We start from the raw sequence: 20506 nt of genomic DNA on the forward strand, positions 1-20506 counted from the left end.
CATACACTTGAACAGGGCCGTTGCTGGCCGTTTCAGTGCCCTACGCGAGTGGTGGGGAGGGGGGCATCTTTTTATATTTCACTTATATTTCAGACTAGACACCTAGACGCATCATCTACGAGCTAAACTGCATGCACATGAAAGTGGGCGTAACTCTAACGCTGGGCTTAATGCGGATACATGCGTGAAAACTTCCCAGACGATGTTCTCCTCCTCCTCCTCCTCCGCCACCACCAGCAGCCTCCAGTAACCCCGCTCTCCTTCCCTCCCCTCCCCTCCCCACTCCTCCCCACTCCTCTCCTCTCCTCTCCTCTCCTCTCCTCTCCTCTCCTCTCCTCTCCTCTCCTCTCCTCTCCTCCTTTCCTCTCCTCCTCCCCTCCCCTCTCTCCTCTCCTCCTCTCCTCTCCTCCCCTCTCCTCCCCCTGCACAGAGACTGTCCCCCTGGGTGGGCCTGAGGAAGATCAACGTGTCGTACTGGGGCTGGGAGGACATGTCTCCCTTCACCAACAGCAGCCTGCGCTGGCTGCCCGGGGAGCCCAACGACTCGGGCTTCTGTGCCTACCTGGAGGAGCCGCTGCTGTGGGGCCTCAGGGCCAACCCCTGCACCGCCAAGACCGAGGGCCTCATCTGCGAGAAGGACGTCGGTGAGACACGCACGTGCATGCACACGTGTGCAGTGCACACATCCACAGTTACGCACGCCAATGCGCGCACACATCCACATTTATGCAAGTGCATGCGCACACACGTACGCACGCCCGCATGCACACACGCCCACAGTTGCGCACGTGCTTGCACACACACTTCCACATTTACGCACGTGCACACACACACTAGGGCTTTGACTTTTGCCCAAAAATCATATCCGAAGTGCGTTTGTTTAGTAATATTCTAATATATTTGAATATTTATTAACAATATTTTGACCATTAAATGCCTTCAGTAAGACCTGGATTGGGCTTCGCGAGGTTTGTTTACCGGCGTTGCTATGGTTACCGGTCCTGCGTGTTCCAACGGTTTATGAGGTTTCTAATAAATCGCTGTCTTATCAATACTTCATTCACTGCCTCTTCCGTGGTCATTACAATATTATGAATAGACTGTGTCGGGTTCTCTGACGTCCCTCCCTCTTGGCCTGCCATAACAGGTTCCAATAGGGGTGCAACGGATCAAAAAACTCACGGTTCGGATCGTTCCGCGGATCAGAGTCACGGATCGGATCATTTTTCGGATCAGCAAAAAAAATAAAAAAATAGCGTTTGTGATTGCTTTAGCCCGGTCTGATTGTGGAAGAAGGGGCTGCTTAAATGCCGCGGTGATGAGCGGTTGTTGAGCCGCTTTCGGTTTCACTCCTGTCAGTGAAACACCGGGGTGATGTCGCTGTAAATGCGTGGCCATGCTCGATGTGTTTTTCTTTATGTTAGCAATCGCTATGTCAGCTACGTGTTACGTCTGTGTGGTAACCTAGGCGACCGGTTTGTGTGGCAGCGCGAGTATATGGAAACAGACGTAGCACTGGAGGCAGCAGATATCGTTACAGTAGTCGCCGAAGTCTAGCCTACTTTTATTTTCCATGCCCACTGTTCTTCATGTTGTACGCTGAGGACAATAAATCACAACGAGCCATAGGACTGTTTGCTTATTGAAAAGGGAACTGTTGCAGACTTTTACCCAGAGCGTGTTAAGTAGCTCTGTCCCTGGAACTAGCAGGAAGGGTTACGGCTGTGTGTGGACTGAACATGCGCAATTTCTTTTTTTTCATAAATCAATCCGCGGATCATGCGTGTGCCGAACCGAAATAGATGATCCGAACGGATCACGGATCAATGATGATCCGTTGCACCCCTAGGTTCCAATATTAAGGCTTTTTAAGGCTGCCTAATATTCGTTCAAATTTAGATTTTTTGATCTTCGAATTATATTAGAATAACGAAGTTCGGAGTCAAAGCCCTTACGCACACACACATCCACATGTACAAATGGCAGCGACACACATCCACATGTACGCACATGGAGAGATGGGTGGGTGGGTGAATCGATGGATGGGTGGATGAATGCTTTTATAGATCGAGGGTTTGCTAGATGATGCATCCATGGATGGGTGGGTGGCTGTGTCATGCCGAATTTGTACCGGCTGCCAAATTTGTACCGGGCGCGTCATCCATACGTAATCCATTCCAAACCTGCATGGCAGCAGATGATCGCGTCGTCCGTTGCCGGGCAGGTTTCAAAAAACATTCGCGCTCATGTTGCCAAAGAGGAAATAACATAATACAGTTAACGGATCGCTAGATAATGTAATGTTTTGTTGGGTTCCTTAATAAACACACGATGTATCTTGGAACAGACATCAACATGCAGCGCGCCAATCCAACTGCGCATGCTCCGTGTGACGGTCTAATAACTGATGTTGATATCATTACAGATTACACTTGTTTTTACTTTATATTTGTATTGTATTTAATTGTTTAATCAAATTTAGCAAGTAAACTGAGTGTTTAAAGCAGGTCATGGACGAAATAGCACAATACAGATAACGGATCGCTAGATAGAAGGTTCGCGAATGTTCACGTCATTCGACGCGATCGTCCGTTGCCGGGCAACGGACGAAGCGATCATCTGTTGCCAGGCAGATTTGGAGTGGATTACGTATGGATGACGCGCCCGGTACAAATTTGGCAGCCGGTACAAATTTGGCATGACAGCTGCCTATATGAAGGATGTTTAGCTGCAAGGATGCATCTATGGACCTTTGGCTGGATGGATGACGGATGGTCGAAAAATGTGTCTGTGCACCCTAGCGACTACTCGATCCCGTGGAGGTGTAGGGTGTTTACTTTAGGTCGCTCTTACTAGGCCCCAATAGCTACCTGTAGGCATCCAAGAGCAAGTCACCCTAACGTCCACCGTGCTGCTTTACGCCATGCATCTCTTCGTCACTGTGAACCGCTAGCGGTGAAAGCTGCTACGAGGCCGCATGGTAAACAGGGGTGGGGAGGGGTGGGGAGGAAGAAGCACTGAGCGGGGCCGATGCAGGCTTGGCCACGAGATGCCTCTCGTGTGCTAAAGGACTTTAAAGAGCCAGCGGACCGGCCCTCCAGGGTATATGATTTGGAGGGGGCTTCTCAGTCACGCTGGATATTAGCAGAGCCGACGGTAGGCGGAGGGGGGGTGGTGAGGGGAGGGCTGTGTATCGATCCTACAGGGTTTGATTTGAGTAACTGTGTGTGTCTGTGTGTGTGTGTGTGTGTGTGAGGGGAGGGGGAGGGGGAGAGGGGTACTTAGAGAAGCGCCTCCGACCGTCTCCAATCAATACTGAACGTCGGCAGTATCTAATGCTATCCCGCTCTGCCTCTCGAACTAAAAAAGGATCAGTTTGAGAGGAAACGAGGCAGCAAGACTGACGAGACAATTAGGTTGTTGTTTTCTTTACTCATCTTGGGACTACGTTGTGGGAAAAACAACATGTATACTGTATATTAAAGCAATATCACACTAAAGGGAGTGCTGTTATACTGTCATAGGTATGAGGCCGATGTCAAAGATAATCCCATACGGAAGAGTTCTTCAAGTGCCTGTTAGTAATTAATAGTTAACAGTAATACGCGGCAACAGATTATTTTGTTCAATCAATTATTTGGCGCCACCAAGACAAATAATTCCGCAACTGGACCTGGGACTGGACTGTTGCCAAGCAACACAACAATGTTCCTGCACACTAGCTTGCTTCTTGGTATAGGACTAGACCGTAACGCAGACCAGCCACCTTGTAGCATGTGCATTTATTTTGTGTTTTCAATTGAATCTGTTGACAGTCGATTTGGAGGCATGTGTGAGTCTGATGAATGAACAGCTTATTTCGTTCATTTAGTTCACGGTTATTAGAAATGACTAAACCGGAGTGATACTTGTATAGTAAAAAGGCCCAGAATTTCTCATGTCCAATCAAATAACCTGGTCAGCAGTAATTTTTATATGATCTTTGTTCAAGGATACACATTCTTCATAAAGAATTCTTTGAGCTAATCTGATGTACTCTGATGTTCTTGTGTGGCTGCCCACGTGAAGCCCGTCGCAGCGCCGTCTTTTGCTCTGTATTAATACAGATTGGTGGATGTGCTCGCTAACCCCTCGCCTGCCTCCGTCCCCAGGGAACCCCAGCCAGAGCACGCGGCCGCCCTGCAAGAAGCCCTGCGCGCTCCACGCCACCTGCGGCAACTGCACCAGCCATGGCATGGAGTGCATGTGGTGCGGCAGCCGGCAGCGCTGCGTGGACTCCAGCGCCTACGTCATCTCCTTCCCCTACGGACAGTGTCTGGAGTGGCAGACCACCGAGTGCCTGGGTGAGACGCGGGGGTCGCTGGTGGTGGTGGAGGGGAGAGGGAGGTGGTTTGGACAGGGGAGGCGGAGGTGGTGGACGGAGCGTGGTGGTGACGAGGGAGGAGGTGGTGGCGGAGAGAGGTGGTGGAGGTGGTGGTAAAGAGGGAGGAGGTGGTGGCGGAGAGAGGTGGTGGAGGTGGTGGTAAAGAGGGCGGAGGTGGGGGCGGAGAGAGGTGGTGAAGAGGTAGGAGGAGCTGGTGGCGGAGAGAGGTGGTGGAGGTGGTGGTAAAGAGGGAGGAGGTGGCGGTAAAGAGGGTGGAGGTGGGGGCGGAGAGAGGTGGTGGAGGTGGTGATAAAGAGGGAGGAGGTGGGGGCGGTGAAGAACAGTTGGTCGATACGGCGTGCTAGTGTAGAGGGAGAGGGGGGTGTAGGGAGTGGAGGAGGTTATAGAGGGAGTTTGAGGTGGTTGTGGAGGAGGAGGTGGTGGTGATGGAGAGGTTAGAGGAGGTGTACAGGGTGGTGGAGTTGGTGTAGGGTGGCTGGGGGTTGGCTGTTTGTTTTGATGGCAGTGACTCTGTGCCCCTCACACTCATATATCCCTGTTTCTGACTCTTATCCTTCTGTTTATCAATCGTTTTCTCTCTCTTCTCTCTTCTGTCTCTCTCTTGCTTATTGTAATTCCCCCATTACATGACTTCAATAGCCTAGTATTAGCGATTAACATGTATCACCTAGCCTGAGATATGAATTAGAGATGGCTTTGTCAATATCTGTCACCAGGCACCCAGAGCCCTCAGGTGGAGGGTTAGAGCAATCTACCGTGAGGGGGGGGGGCAAATATGAGAACACCATTTGATTGTCAGGTTATCTTATTGTGTCTTGGTATAACGCAGTTGACTCTCTTCAGGTCCGGAGCTCTATAACGATGTATATCAATTCAGCTTAGGACACGATCTTAAAGGGATACAGCAAGGTATTTTAAAATTGGCGTTTGCCTGCCGTACCCAGATTCACGTTGTTTATTTCCAAATTCCTCATTGTGCTTCCAGCATGTTTGTTTGCTGTGTTAGCGTTGTCTTTCCGTAAGCTGCTTCCATTGACTTACAGCGTTACGATAAGCTAACTCCTCGTGTGTGGGGAGTACACTTTCTGTTGCTACAAGGTTATATCAGAATACGTCTGAACCAGAAGTCGCTTATCATCATCACTAGCAGATGAGCTGATATCACCAAACATATTAAAACAATAATGTTCCAGACCTTTGAGGGGTGAATATCTGGTTGAATGCTGGGCACTAAAGGACAAGGCCGAGAGCGTTTACATCCCCCACTGAAAACACCCCTGAAACTCCCTAGCAGATGATTCTTTAAATATATGAAAGGGTTGTTCTCATGTTTCTTGACCGGATACACTGCATGCGTGGTGGATTTCTAAAACGAAAACGGATGTAGCTAGATTTTGATTCCTAATGACCTAATCTCTTGAGATGTGGACATGGAAGATTGATTTGGGGACTGGTAATAATGCTGGGGGGCACAAACAGATGGAAATAGGATTCACGTCATTTTGTTTTGATCGAGCCACACGGACGCAATTGTAATCAGCCCTCGGTCTCGATGACAAACAATCGTTGATTTCAGGTTTTTCGGCCTGTAATTTTCAAAACTGTTTTGAATATGAAAAGCATAACTAAATCCAAGCTTTTTGTTGTGATATCTTCATGTGTTGCACCATGTTCACTAACATTTTGACAGCGTTTGCAGTAAAAACTGATGGTTACATGTGCCACAGGTACATTTGGGAATATAAAAATATCAACAAAGTGAAATCTTTTTAAAAGCGAAAAATCTTAACACACACATAGTCTCTCGCATATCCCATCTTCAGGTAACTTTACACTAAATAAATATATATGTTCACTTTAACCTTTTCCCGGCCATTATGTGCGCTGAGAATACGCTGACCTTCAGCTGAGGCCAGACCAGAGCCCTTCCACTTCCAGGTGAAGGCAGAAGACGGTGCCTGTTTAAAGACGACGCCGCTTCCCCTGCCGGGTCCGCTGCTTTGCAGCCCGGCATCTTAACAACAAACTTAAGTGCCCACAGCCCGCTAATGATTCCCACGGCGTTGTCATGGTTTCGCAGCCATTAGCGCAACAGCCTGCCATTTGTTTGACATAAGCGGAGGGGCTGGGTGCACAGAATGTTCGTCTCCTCTAACTACCGCCGGTGCTCGCCTCCCTCTTAAATTGTCTGTCTGGGAGAAGACAACGGTCAACGCTGGAGAAACTTGTCAAGCAATTTAGTGGTCTTGCGTTTTCTGGCAGTTGGCGGTTTGAAGGGAGGGGAAGGGTTGCCTCGCTAACCAAACCTGCATTTGAGCCTTTTTTTTTGCAAGTTTTGTTAGCGTTGTTTGCTGGCGCTCTTTGTTTGCTGCGTCTTCCGTTTTTGTTTTGTTATTGCTGTCAACTCCTTTTTTGTCACTTCTTTCTCTTTATCTGCCCTTTATCATCTTTCTTTTTTGGGCTCCTTGCGAGAAACATACAATGTTATTGTTGCGCTTTGCTGTGTGCCTGAGCTTTACACAAAGAGTTTATAACATCTGTTTGTATTGCTTTTCGTGTAAAACCCATTTTTCGTACGGCCTTAAATCTCATAGAAAATTCCAAATGTTCTAATGCATAACCCGATTTAACCAAAAAAGTACAGCTTTGTCTTCTTGATGAAAATTCAGAGTTTTTATAAACATTTCCTTCACTCACGGCCCAGAAGAAAATAGTTCTGGTATATATATAAATCCAATTGATTCTATAGCACTTTTCTAGACACAAATCTAAACTAAATGGAAGAGTAAATACAGAACAAAAGAAAAGGTCACACATTAGATCATTCAAAGCAATTTGAAGCCGAGTCAAGTAGCAGGAAGAGTGAAGTAAGTATAGGTGAGGAGGGTGAAAGCGCCTACACACTAGGCCACAAACCTATGCATGACAGTCTGCTGACTGAGAGGAAAGAGGGGGGAGAGGGGTTGATCGGGGCTAAAGTCAGCTCTGATTTTTGTAGCGTTGTAGGCCTTAGCCCACACAAATTTTCCGCCCCATGTAGAGTTGGGTGGGCAAAGATTTTACGGCTTTGATATTATCAAGACACACTCGTGTAGAGTGGGGGTACTGAGGCATCAATCTGCGATTTACAGAGGCAACAGCCATTAGGAATAATCGTGCCACTTCCTTGCAACGGATGACTCCGAAGTCTGGATTAAAATGTAGAAAATCTGCCTTAAACACTTTTTCTTCCTTGTGATTTTGTATAGCTGAATCTAATGGCCAACCACCATGGCAATCAGTCATTTAGTCTAACCTGCATAAACGCTGCCATGATACGTTGGATACGGTTTATTTTCAGTAGGATTGACTTGCCTGTTCCTTTTAGAGAGTTGTGGATAAATCCATCAGCTATTACACAAATCTACCTGGCCAAACTCATTGACCGTTTAAATCAAAGTGGACATTTTCCTGCGGGATCGGACAAGGTTTCAGAGAAGGCTCGGATATTCGCCCAGTCTTCGTTAGTGTGTCCCTGCATCGTGTTCCCAGTCGACCACCGACCCCACGGCAAGGCAGGACTGTTCGCAAAGACGTGCAGTGTGTTCTGCTATCGTTGGCCCCGACTTCAAAAGTCACCTAGTGGACAGGAGCAATCAAATAAAAGGGCCATTTTGAGTACTGCTATGTAAGGGAGGCAAAAGTTGTCTATCTTTTTTTCTGAATCTTTACCAATCTATTTCCCTTTGGCGGGCTTAGGGTTCGACGGAGTGCCCTAAAATGTGGCCTTTAAAGCCCATTAAGACTGTCGCTGTGAACGGCTATTCAATGGAGTTAACCTAAACGCATGTATTAAACGTTGGCTTGTGTTGTCGTCTCCCTCTCCAGCCCAGAACTGCTCGGGCCTGCGGACGTGCGGCCAGTGCCTGGAGCAGCCCGAGTGCGGCTGGTGTGGGGACCCCAGCAGCACCGGGCGGGGCCTCTGCATGGAGGGGTCCTACCGGGGGCCCATGAAGAGACCGGCCAAGCAGGGCCAGCAAGCCCAGCACCAGAACCAGGACATGAGCCTGGAGCCGGCGGTGTGCCCCCGAGATAAGGGCTACGAGTGGGCCTTCATCAGCTGCCCCGGTGAGTGGAACCCGTCCGGGGACTATCTCTTTATCCTTCACCAGCTCGTCTCTTAATGGTGGCTCCCACAACTTTCTTAGTTACTTTTAGTCATCTTTGTTACTATTTGATGTTGGTACGTTAGGCCATTGTTGTGCTGCAAAATAAGCTATTCATTCTCAAAAAAGTGAGATGAATGCAATTTGAACAGCCCCATTAAAACACCCTTTGTATTACTCCCCCGCCGCCTGGAGACATCAGTTAATAGTGAACTGATAATTATAATATCGACAACGATTACAGCAGTCAACCAAAGTGCTACATGGCTGAAAGTCTCTTAGGCTGTCTGTCCGGGGCCGGACGTACCCAACAGGAAGTGGGACTTTGTATTCCCCATCTGCTGTAACGCTTTATTCTTATTCATGGATAGCCATTACATCGTCCCCATGCAAGGAATCTCTCCCAGTAGACCCAGTGCAGTGCTGGGAGAGATGTACCATTAGTCCAGTAGACGCGCTTTAAAGCCACAGCGCGTAAGCCGATCGCCGTGTGTTCAGATGTGTGCCGCTCTCCTGTCAATGGGAACACATGTGATGGGGTTTGTGTTTCAGTATCGGGTGACGCCAGCCAGCACCGCTGGGTTTTGGTTAATTTTCACTATTAGGATTTACATTCATATGATTTGTTTTTTATTTGACGCTTGGAAAATAGAAAATGATGTTCTGGTCTGGAACGCCCATCATTGCACTGGTTTTCATAGTTACACAAGCCCTCTTTGTTTGCTTTCTCATTATTCGCTTCACACGGACTAGAGTGCTCTAGTTAGGACTACCAATGATTGTTTTGTTGTTTGTTTTAATTGGCAATAGCATCTTAGTTACATAATACCGTTGTTTTGAACTTGTTTTGAGCGTATGATGAGAATGCTCGCTTCATATTGGGCTCAAGCCTACTCTGAATTAAAAAAGTAATTACTTTCATTCTTAAGTGTTGTTGTTGTTGTTTCACCGGCAGCGTGCCAGTGCAACGGCCATAGCACGTGCGTCAACGGCAGCATTTGTGAACAGTGCCGCAACCTGACCACCGGGCCAAACTGCCAGACATGCATGCCTGGTTACCATGGAGACCCCACCAATGGCGGGAAATGTCAAGGTGAGTGAACGGAGGAGAAAAATGCACAGCAAGATTATATAGATACGCTACTGTTCAAAAGTTTGGGGTTGCTTCGAAATGTCCTCATTTGAGATTTTTATTTTGTTCAATAAAGAAACATTAAATGAATCAGAAACACAGTATTGGCTTTGTTAAAGTGGTAAATGACTATTCTAGCTGGAAACGATATTAATGGAATATCTACAGAGGTGTACAGAGGCCATTTCCAGCAACCATTACTCCTGTGTTCTATTGGTTTTGGTACATTGTATAGCTAATCGTGTTAAAAGACTAATTGATGATTACAAAACCCTTTTGCAGTTATGATAGCGCAGCTGAAAACTGTTGAATTATAGTGTGAGTTTTTATGGAAAATATGAAATTGTCTGGGTGACCCCAAACTTTTGAACGGTAATGTATGTATTTATGTTTTTATTTCTTTTTGATGACATTTTTCTCAGCCATGAAACCTTATCTTATGTGTTTGTTTGGGGTCTGTTCTTTTGCGTCGCCATGTTTTATCAATTCTTATAAGTTCTTAAAAATGTAAATGATGACGAATAACTGACGTGGGTGTCCCATCTGCATCTTAATGTACTTTAAGAGAAATCAAATACAATTCTGGTGTGTCTTGGCAGACGTTTGAGATGATAACGATGAACATTTAAATAATGGTGATGTCTCTGGTGTCCGTTATAAAACCACCCCCGAAGGCGTCTATGGGTTCCTATCTGAGTAGGAGACAGAGCCGGTCACCTGGATGATTCCATCATGTTCCCAAAATGAAAAGAGCGAACCGTCGTCACCGCGCGCCATGCCGAGATGCTGAGTCATCGGCCAGTGAGGGGACAGTTAGTCAGCCCGTGGGCTCGGCTGTGTGTCGCTATGCTTCCGAGAAATTTGAAGTTTAGTCTGAGGTAATCAGGCTGAAGTTGCTGATGAAATCAGTTTATTATTATTATTCAATTATTGGTTATTTAATAACGCCAAATGAGTCGATTCGTACCCTTGTTTATAGCAAAAAGTATTAAGACGCAATGAAGTTGTGCTCTACTTGTAACAAATATTAATCTAACCTAAAGCGTTTAAAAGGACAACATCTTTATAAATACTGGAAATGAAAGCCATTTTTTCCTTATTGGAAGTCCTCCAACATGCGCACGTTGATTGTTATTTTTTTGCGAAGCCTGCTGCTGTGCTAAAAGCCTTATGTCATCGCTCGCGCCAGCCTCTCTATCGAGTTAAATCATTCCGCCATTACGGCCCCCGCTTTTAAAGCCAAATTGGCCTTAGAACAGCAGGTAGCAGTCACTCAGGTTGAGTCAGGTTCTGGACACACTGGGAGCCACACGCAGATAGTTGACAGCGCAACTATCAGCGACCAAAAACATGTCACTGAAATTGTGAGTGAACTAAACCACCTCAGGTAATCCGAAAGAGCTAACCACATTCTCACTGCTAACAAGGAGAACGTACACTTTTAGCCTTGGCTATCAACATCATTGCTACGGCTAAGTGGTTGACTTCCCCCCAAAAAAGGGTTTAAATTCAGACAGAATAAAACATTGTGGACTTCAGGAATTCATTTAGAAGAAAGAAATGACAAATTATGAACAAGACATTGCTTTGTCTCATAAAATATTAACTTCTTCTGTAGCAACAGCTTACAAAGTTTTGAATAAATTATGATTATAGACCCTCTAATAATGTTTGAATATAAATGATGAAGAGACTACATTTAAATTGATGAATAAACAAACAAAAATGCCTCAAGCATTAGTGTAATGGATCTTCTGAAGGAAGATCAGCACCTCTACCTCTACCTTTCCGGGCATCGTTCATCCAGAATAATGCATTGTTTCTTTGAGTGTTCTTGAATAGCATTAGCAGACAGAATTCCTCCATACAGCACTTAAGCTTTCTTTAAGCATTATACCCATAAAACATGTGTTTTACCCAATTGAACCTTTTCAGAAATGAAATGCGAAAAAAGGAAGAAGGAAACTAAATGACTACGACGCGAAACGTAGCACTATTATGAAAAGTTACATGGTGGTGCTGGAAATGAGAATGGTGACACAGCGCCACTGTTGGCCTACATTGTAATAAATTATATGTCTATAACATCCCTGACATAAACGTCGCAACCTTGATGCAGCCTGAGTGAATAGAAATTGGATCTCCTTAATTTCTCGATGTGAGGAAAAGCAGAGCCCCCCGACTCATAAGACCGGCTCGGACAGGAAGAGATTAATTTCAGTGACTTGGGAGTAGCGAAAATGTATCTTATTTCAAGTTAAATAACTAGCAACGTTTATCTCTAGCCTAAATCCATAGAAAATATGTTTCCTAAATATCTAGAATACCGATGGCGGCACCAAGTTGGGCTAGCCATTCCTAGTTGCTAGCGTGTTCAACTCCGAGCCTAAAGGTTTTGGATTCAATCTCCACAGCCAAACCTGTAGACATCCTTGAGCATTATGCCCAAACCCCTTCCTGCTGCTAATTGTATAGTTTATCTCAATCCCTGAGGTCCCCTTTAGTCCAAGGCTTCTGCTAAACCACTGAATGGTCAACGGTAGTGCGTATAACATCTGGAACCAGGGATTACTGAGATGGGGTTCCCTGTGTTGAAATGACACCCGTTCAGACCCGTCGGCGGTCTGACTGTGGGAGCTGAGCAGGGCTGGTGGTTCTCGGGTCTCTCTCTAGGGGAGTTAATATATTAAATATACCGACGGAGGAAGTGGAGTTACAGTTCCTCAGGGGAGGGATGGATTAACCCATTCCTTCCCGCTGGGGATTCAGCGCGGAATCGCATTCCTGATGGATGACATTCACATACGCACTGTTAAGTGGACCCACGTACACACACACAGACCGATGGACACACACACACACACACACACACACACACACACACACACACACACACACACACACACACACACACACACACACACACACACACACACACACACACACACACACACACACACACACACACACACACACACACACACACACACAGGAGTTTCCTGTGGTTGCCTATATGATATCTTAATGCATACATTAGTCACTGCCTGTAATGGGACCCTATGCAGAGCACAACAAACACACCCACCTGCCATCGGACCCGTCCCGCTGGCCGTCAGACCAGAGGACACTTTAAGTACCAGATGGTACAATTACCTCCACATTTACACTGGGGAGCACAAAGCACATCTATGCTTGGAGAACAAGATACGTTTACGTTTTGAGAACTAGTCCATTTATATATATACAGGTGGAGAACAAGATATACATCTGTGCATTCATACTTTGAGAACAAGATAGATATACATTTGGAGAACAATAGATATTTACACTTGGAGAACAAGATATATTTACACTTGGAGAACAATAGATATTTACATTTGGAGAACAAGATATATTTACACTTGGAGAACAAGATACATTTGTGTTTGTGGAAGATGATACATTTATACTTGGAGAACAATCTGGTGGTCTTTGAGGTTTATGGAAATGTTGTGAATAATGATGCTTTGGAGTGAATGCTTTTGAATAAAATTAAGTTGTGTTTGAGAAAGTGGAGAACAGTCATCTAGCGAACGTGACAAACAACATTTAGCATCGCTGACGTCACAGCAGCACAACGGCGCTTTCATCAACTGTAGCACTTCAGTACGCAAAAGAGAACCAAACCAACAGGACAATTCAAAGGGGATCGATTTACCTTATTGGTGTTTATTTCTTGTTGTTGACAATTTAATAACAATACATACAAAACAGCAGTATATATATATATATATATATATATATATATATATATATATATATATATAATACATTCCATATACAATATATGTCTATGTTTAATATTGTGATGGGCTAGGTGTATAGAATGGAAGAAGCTGTGGCAAACATTTATAATTCTGGTCTTAACTTTATTGACAAGCAAAGAAAACACTGCACCTTTTTTTGTTTTGTAGGTATCAAAAGGAAAAATAGAAATCCCTGCAAGTACCCTCTGGAACCAACAGAGGGAAATAGAGTGTGTTTAGCAACGGCCTTTCAGGAAATGAAACAACAACTCAATGTGAATTCTCTCATACTATACATTTACCAGGCCCTCGACGAAGCATTAGCCTTTTTACATAACATTAATCCAGCCCTAATAGCCCCGCTAACACGCTACCGTACCAGCATGCTAACTGTTGGTCTTGCTTTTAGTGGCAGCTCTCGAGCTAAAGATCAGCTGTCATCAAGCAAGGTGTATGCTAATGGCAGTGTCAATGTTTTTGCTCATATAATGCGCGCGTTACTGCAGTGCTATGCTGTGCAATCGGTGAAATACTAACGAAAAATATTGTACTTTATTTTCTCCTCCTCTTTCTCCTGTCGCTCTATCTTTTACTCCCTCTTATTCTCTTTCTCTCTGTCTTGTCCTATTCCTATTTGCTCTTTCTCCGTCCTTCCCTCCTCTCAATCTTTCTTACTTTCGGTGTCTCCCTCCCCTCTCTCTTTCTTTCTTTCTTTCTTTCTTTCTTTCTTTCTTTCTTTCTTTCTTTCTTTCTTTCTTTCTTTCTTTCTTTCTTTCTTTCTTTCTTTCTTTCTTTCTTTCTTTCTTTCTTTCTTTCTTTCTCTCTGCCTCTGCCTCTTACTGTGTCTCTCCTCCCCTCTCTCTTTCTGTCTTTCTGCCCTTCTGTTTCTCTCGGTGTCTCTCCCCCTGTCTACCCTCCACTAATGTCTCCCCCCTGCTCTTTCCATCTCACTTCTCCCCCCTCCCTCTCTTGTGTCTCTGTCGTCCTCTGTCTCTCTCAACTCTGTGTCTCTCTCACGCTCTCTGTGTCTCTCTCTCTCTCTCTCTCTCTCTGTCTCTGTCTCTGTCTCTCTCCCCCAGCCTGTAAGTGTAATGGCCATGCCAGTGTATGCCAGGTCCTGACTGGGAAGTGTTTCTGCACCACTAAGGGAATCAAAGGAGAGCAATGCCAGCTGTAAGTACCCACGCACGCACGCACGCACGCACGCACGCACGCACGCACGCACGCACGCACGCACGCACGCACGCACGCACACACGCACGCACGCACGTTCAAACACGCGCGTACGCGTGCACGCACGCAAGCAAGTACGCACGCACGCACGCAGCCCGGAATGAGCAGTTGGAGTTCCAATTCATCATGATTTTCTAGAATTAACTGCAGCTATATATTTCAAGCATGACTCAGAAATTTGGCGCCAGTGTACGATAGATGATTGGAATTAGTTGAACAGGTTTTTTTTTTGTACTTTCTTCTGAACAAGTCAAACAGCACACACCGAATAACCACTTGATTGGTCAACAGCTCACTGAACCACCACTTGATTGGTCAACAGCTCACTGAAGTAACAAAAAAATATATATATTTATGCTTGGATATGATACAGTTCGATTAAATTACCCTAAATTCCTAGTTAATTCCCATTAATTTTCAGATATTTAATATTTCCAAATTCCCAAGCTTAACTTCCCATGATAAGTTTCCGGAAATTTACCGGACATTTTCCACCCCTTTGCAACCCTACTGAACCACCACATGGTTGGTGAACAGCTCACCAAACTGACTCATGGTTGGTGAACAGCTCACCAAACTAATACATGATTGGTCAACAGCTCTCCGAACTACTACATTGTTGGTCAACCGCTCACCAAAAACACATAACTAGTTACAGCAGAAGGAACCAAGAGGATTGGATAGAAATATCACTACACTGCCATGATTGTTCAACCTATCACAAACATACCACATGATTGGACAACATATCACCAACATACCACATGATTGGTCAACATTTCACCAACATTCAACATGATTGGTCAACACATCACAAACATACCACGTGATTGGTCAACATTTCACCAACATACCACGTGATTGGTCAACATATCACCAACATACCACATGATTGGTCAACATTTCACCAACATACCACATGATTGGTCAACATATCACAAACATACCACATGATTGGTCAACATATCACCAACATACCACGTGATTGGTCAACATATCACCAACATACCACATGATTGGTCAACATATCACAAACATACCACGTGATTGGTCAACATATCACCAACATACCACGTGATTGGTCAACATATCACCAACATACCACGTGATTGGTCAACATATCACCAACATACCACGTGATTGGTCAACATATCACCAACATACCACGTGATTGGTCAACATATCACCAACATACCACGTGATTGGTCAACATATCACAAACATACCACATGATTGGTCAACATATCACAAACATACCACGTGATTGGTCGATACAAACCAATACCACCCGGGAGGTGTAGGAGGACCATGGAGGTCATCTGTCTGCGGCGTAAGCAGGCCGGACGCTGCCTTTAATCACACTAATGGGCCTAGAGTTATGGGAGGGTCATAGACCCCGTCAGATCCAGCCCACTCAGCACACACGCACACGCACACACACCAATATAGACCACTTCTCTTTTATTCTTTTTGTGAAAGACCCCAATATCTCTAAATGCTTTGATGAGATGAAAAAACGCTGTGCTGCAATAATGTGTGTGTGTGTGATATAATGTGTGTGTGGCTGCGTGGGAAGGTACTTCACTATTTATGCATCGGCTTGCTCTAATGTATTCCCTGGTACTTTGTCTATTTTCATTTTGAATGTGTATGTCTTTTAGTGGGGAGTAGATCCGACTCAAATGACATTTGATATCACTCTCTTTCACGGCGCTTGGGGCGACCGGCATGTTTTCACTGAATTAAAGCACAGCTAGATTAGTCTGGTTTACTTGTGTAATCATCACACATGACTTCATTTGCTGCTGTTGTGTTGTTTTGTCTATTTGGAGCCCAGTTGGTTGGCAGCCTTCTCTTAAATGCGAGGTTATCCTTGGATTTTTCTCGAGTAACATTTAGACTGGCCTGGGAGAGCATTTGAAGGTGTTCTTCTCTTTGAGAATGCAGAGAGAGAGAGAGGTGGAGGAGGAGGAGGAGGAGGAGGAGGAGGAAGAGGACGACAATGAGACTTTTGGTTCACATTACAGTCTTCATTGCTCAATTCAGAACCAGTGTGTGTTCAGACCCAGTGTGTGTTCAGAACCAGTGCGTGTTCAGACCCAGTGTGTGTTCAGAACCAGTGTGTGTTCAGACCCAGTTTATGTTCAGACCCAGTGTGTGTTCAGAACCAGTGTGTGTTCAGACCCAGTTTATGTTCAGACCCAGTGTGTGTTCAGACCCAGTGTGTGTTCAGAACCAGTGTGTGTTCAGACCCAGTGTGTGTTCAGATCCAGTGTGTGTTCAGATCCAGTGCGACCCCCCCCCCCCCTACGGTTGGAAGGCCAGAGGTCACATGTGTATCTAGCGTTATCTCCTTTATATACATCTTCTTTTTCCCCCGATTTCTTCATTTTGCCCCTTCTTCCCCAAGACTTCAGATGTATCAGGATGAAATACACCTACAAATGAGTGCGATAAACTTGCTAACTGTATGGGAATCGGAGCAGCTTCCTGGGAGCGGGAAAGGCTAGCAATGAAGGGGTGATTAGTACACCATAACACCAGAGTAACCAAACCAGATCGCCGCGACGACTTTGACGATGATGATGCAGGTGATGATGAGGATGGCGAAATGTCACATTCATCACCGACTGCAGATGGGACGCTAGGCAGTTCAGCGCCCCGCGAAAGGGAAGCTGCTGGCGATGATGCTAATGAGTCATATTTCCCTGTTTCCCGGCTGGGTGGCCCAGTCATCCGTTAGCCTGTTAGCGGGGAGGGAAGGGAGGGAGGGAGAGGAGGGAAAGGGTGAGGGAGGGAGAGGAGGGAGAGAAAGAGGAGTGGGAAGAGAGGAGTGAGGAAGAGGAGCCAGAGGGAGAGGGAGAGCATGAAGAGGGGAGAGGAGCGAGAGGGAGAGGCGCAAAAAGGAGAGGGCGAGGGCGAGGGGGGAGGGAGGGAGAGGAAGAAGAGGGAGAGGGGGGGGATGGAGAGGAAGAGGAGGGAGAGGGAGATAAAGGAGAAGGGGAGTGATGAGGGAGGGGAGAGGGAGACGTTGGAGAGAGAGTAACTAGGAGAGGAAGGGGAGGGAGAAAATGCAGTGACGATTCTTCCCCCTACCCCCCCCCCCACACCCATACACACACACTTTCCAATGCCACCAGGGTGATAACGGTTATGAGAAAACATTCAACACGTTTACCCCTCTTCTGCTCCTCCTACGACACAGGACTCAGGGGATCGTAAATTTCCTCCATCCTTCAGTTTTATTTTAACTGGCTTTAGCGATGTTGACCATCGTGTCAGGGTGATTTCTTGGAGATTTTGTTTGCATGGTAGTTTTTGGTTTGAGGCAAAAAAATCTGTCTTCCAGTTTGGAAAATCAATTCCATTCAATCAACCAATGCTATTTAGTACTATTCAGTCATTTCAAACAGTGATTCTCAGCCACCGTAATGGTAATAGGTTCTGTTCTCATTTTTGCAGTTTGTGTTGATTGTACCTAATTACATTCACCAGAACAATGAACAACTGGGTGTCATTAACCAAATAATCAATGTCCAAATGTAGGGCACCTCCCTTGGTGCACATTTCTGAATAACGGTATTTCCCAGCCTATCAAATGCCTGTTGCTGCGCAGTCTGTGTTTGCTGAGCGTGATGCACGTCCTAACATCCAAATTTGGTCGTCGAATCGTCCAATATATGAACCAATGATCAGGGAACAGACATTGATTATTTGAGTTTGATGAGTTAGGGTTTGACTTGGCACAATAATTATACTACTAGAGATACTGTTAAAACGGTTTGAGTGCTGTGAGGCTGTTGCTGTCTTTATTAATAGAGGAGGGAAAGGATACATCCTTTCCCTCCTCCAACCCAACGTGCCGTGAAAGTAGTTCACATTTGCGTACTGGGCCACAGTCGCACAAATGTTGAGAATCCCTTATTCAGACGCTTTTATCTACGTGCTGGCGTCGAGCCTGCCTCACGATGGCCTGTGATTGGCTGTTGAGGACGTGTGTGTGTGTGTGTGTGTGTGTGTGGTATGACGTCACCTCAGTGGCTCTTCCTCGGTGATGAAGAAAGGATCTTATTAGCGACACGCTCCACCTGTCAGACTATTATTTAGTATTTGATGTATATTTGTGTGTGTGTAGGTGTGTGCAAACTGTGCATGCAAATAATGGAGCGATACAGCAGCACTCTGACCATTAAATCCTTGTCTGGGCCAGTGCACACGCACACACCGCGCACCTTACATTACAATGCAGTGTGGGGGATGGCCTAGGGTGCAGATGGGTGCAGTTGTAGATTAAATTAAGATTAGAGCCCAGCAGAGTTGCATTTGTCACTGTTCTCCATGTGTGTGTGCGTGTGTGTGTGTGTTCTCTATCGTCATTCTTTACCAACATTTAAGTCCTCCATATGTCTTCCCCTCTACCTCTAGTGTCTAGAAGAAATAAGCTCTCATCTAAACCTTTGGTGTATTTATAAAAAATAAAAGTCCCACTCCCTTTTCTAAACCTTTGGTGTTTATAAAAAAGGTCCCTCTCTTTTCTAAACCTTTGGTGTGTCTATAAAGAATAAAAGTCAAACTCTTTTCCAAACCTTTGGTGTCGATAAAAAAAGTTTTGGCCTATTATGTACAGTAAATGTAAATTTCAGGCACACATACAAACACAGACACACAGGTTATTCTGCGGTTAACATAGCTTCTGTGTGGTTGTGTATCCCCTCTGATGTCTCTGCTTGGCTCCAGATTTTTTTTCCAAGCATCTCATTGGCCAGTTTAGCAATCATCCCTGTTGCCAGTGCATTAGCCATGTCATCCTTAAATAGGTCAACCTTGGTTTTTTAATTGGTAAAGAGAAAATAAGGCCACAACTTACACTATACTATTTGGTAAACATATGGTATAACATATGGAGAGTGCACATCGTCTAATTTCAGCTATGTAAATTGTAACCCGAATTCCTGCCAGCACATAGTTTGCTTTGAAGAGCACTGTTACACATTCATTTCTAAGTAAATGCCCCGTTGTCAAAGGTTTGACAGATGACCTTTTGTGTGTGTGTGCGTGTGTGTGCGTGTGCGTTTGTGTTTGCTTGCTTGCAAAGGGCGTGAGTACCATGATGCATGCAAGCTCATAAAGTACTCGCTTAGATTAACCAAAAACAAGAACAAATGAATAAATTGAGATGCACAAGCAGCATATTCCTATAGGTCTTTGTTTATTTTCTTTTATTTAGTGAGTTTAAAAAAATAATCAGGGAAAACAAATTTGCTCCACATTTGGATGATTTTGTCTTTTGTGAAAAGGTCCCTTTCCTGGAGGGCAATTACTGAAATATCCCTTACTGATTGTTTGAGGTTGTCCTCGTTGCCAGCCTTCAATGATCCGTTGTTAAACTTCACAGATAGTACTATGGCTGGGTCTTTTCGGACAGACGGTTAAGCTAAGGGGACATGCAAGGAACTTAAAAAGCCCCTAATACACCTCCTGAGGTGATGTTCATTGGCCATCACAAGCCATTTCAAAGGTATCACAAGTGGGCGTGTCCACCCAAATGTACCCACTGGTTCACTGATCCATCCAAATTCTGAGCTCAGTTTTGAAACATCCTGTAAGGGCATCAGACCACAACAGTGGGGCCTTTGAACCCATAACTTTAAGTTCAGTGCTACTTAGTCTTTCAGATGTAGTCATGTTGTTTCTGATTAAACAACCTCACCTTACCTGTTCCAGAAATTGAAATATTGTGTAATTATGGAGGTTTAGCTGTGGGGATCAGAAGGTTACAGAGACTGTTGTACCTCTCTTGATCTCGCTGAGCTGCATTCTCTTCAGA

The 20506-nt window shown here is 45.2% G+C and overlaps 1 protein-coding gene across 5 annotated transcripts in view; it reads left to right on the forward strand.

Moving 5' to 3' along the window:
- The window catches only part of atrnl1b (attractin-like 1b), an 86925-nt gene that overhangs the window by 26667 nt on the left and 39752 nt on the right, over nucleotides 1-20506 (forward strand). For all 5 annotated transcript variants that reach the window (XM_056577371.1, XM_056577374.1, XM_056577373.1 and 2 more), the window contains exons 16-20: nucleotides 431-644; nucleotides 4152-4343; nucleotides 8252-8491; nucleotides 9485-9622; nucleotides 14526-14619. In XM_056577371.1, coding sequence (XP_056433346.1) covers nucleotides 431-644; nucleotides 4152-4343; nucleotides 8252-8491; nucleotides 9485-9622; nucleotides 14526-14619 — 878 coding nt within the window. The remainder of the gene's footprint in view (nucleotides 1-430; nucleotides 645-4151; nucleotides 4344-8251; nucleotides 8492-9484; nucleotides 9623-14525; nucleotides 14620-20506) is intronic.

This window comes from Gadus chalcogrammus, chromosome 18, assembly GCF_026213295.1.
Source record: "Gadus chalcogrammus isolate NIFS_2021 chromosome 18, NIFS_Gcha_1.0, whole genome shotgun sequence".
Taxonomy (NCBI): Eukaryota; Metazoa; Chordata; class Actinopteri; order Gadiformes; family Gadidae; genus Gadus; species Gadus chalcogrammus.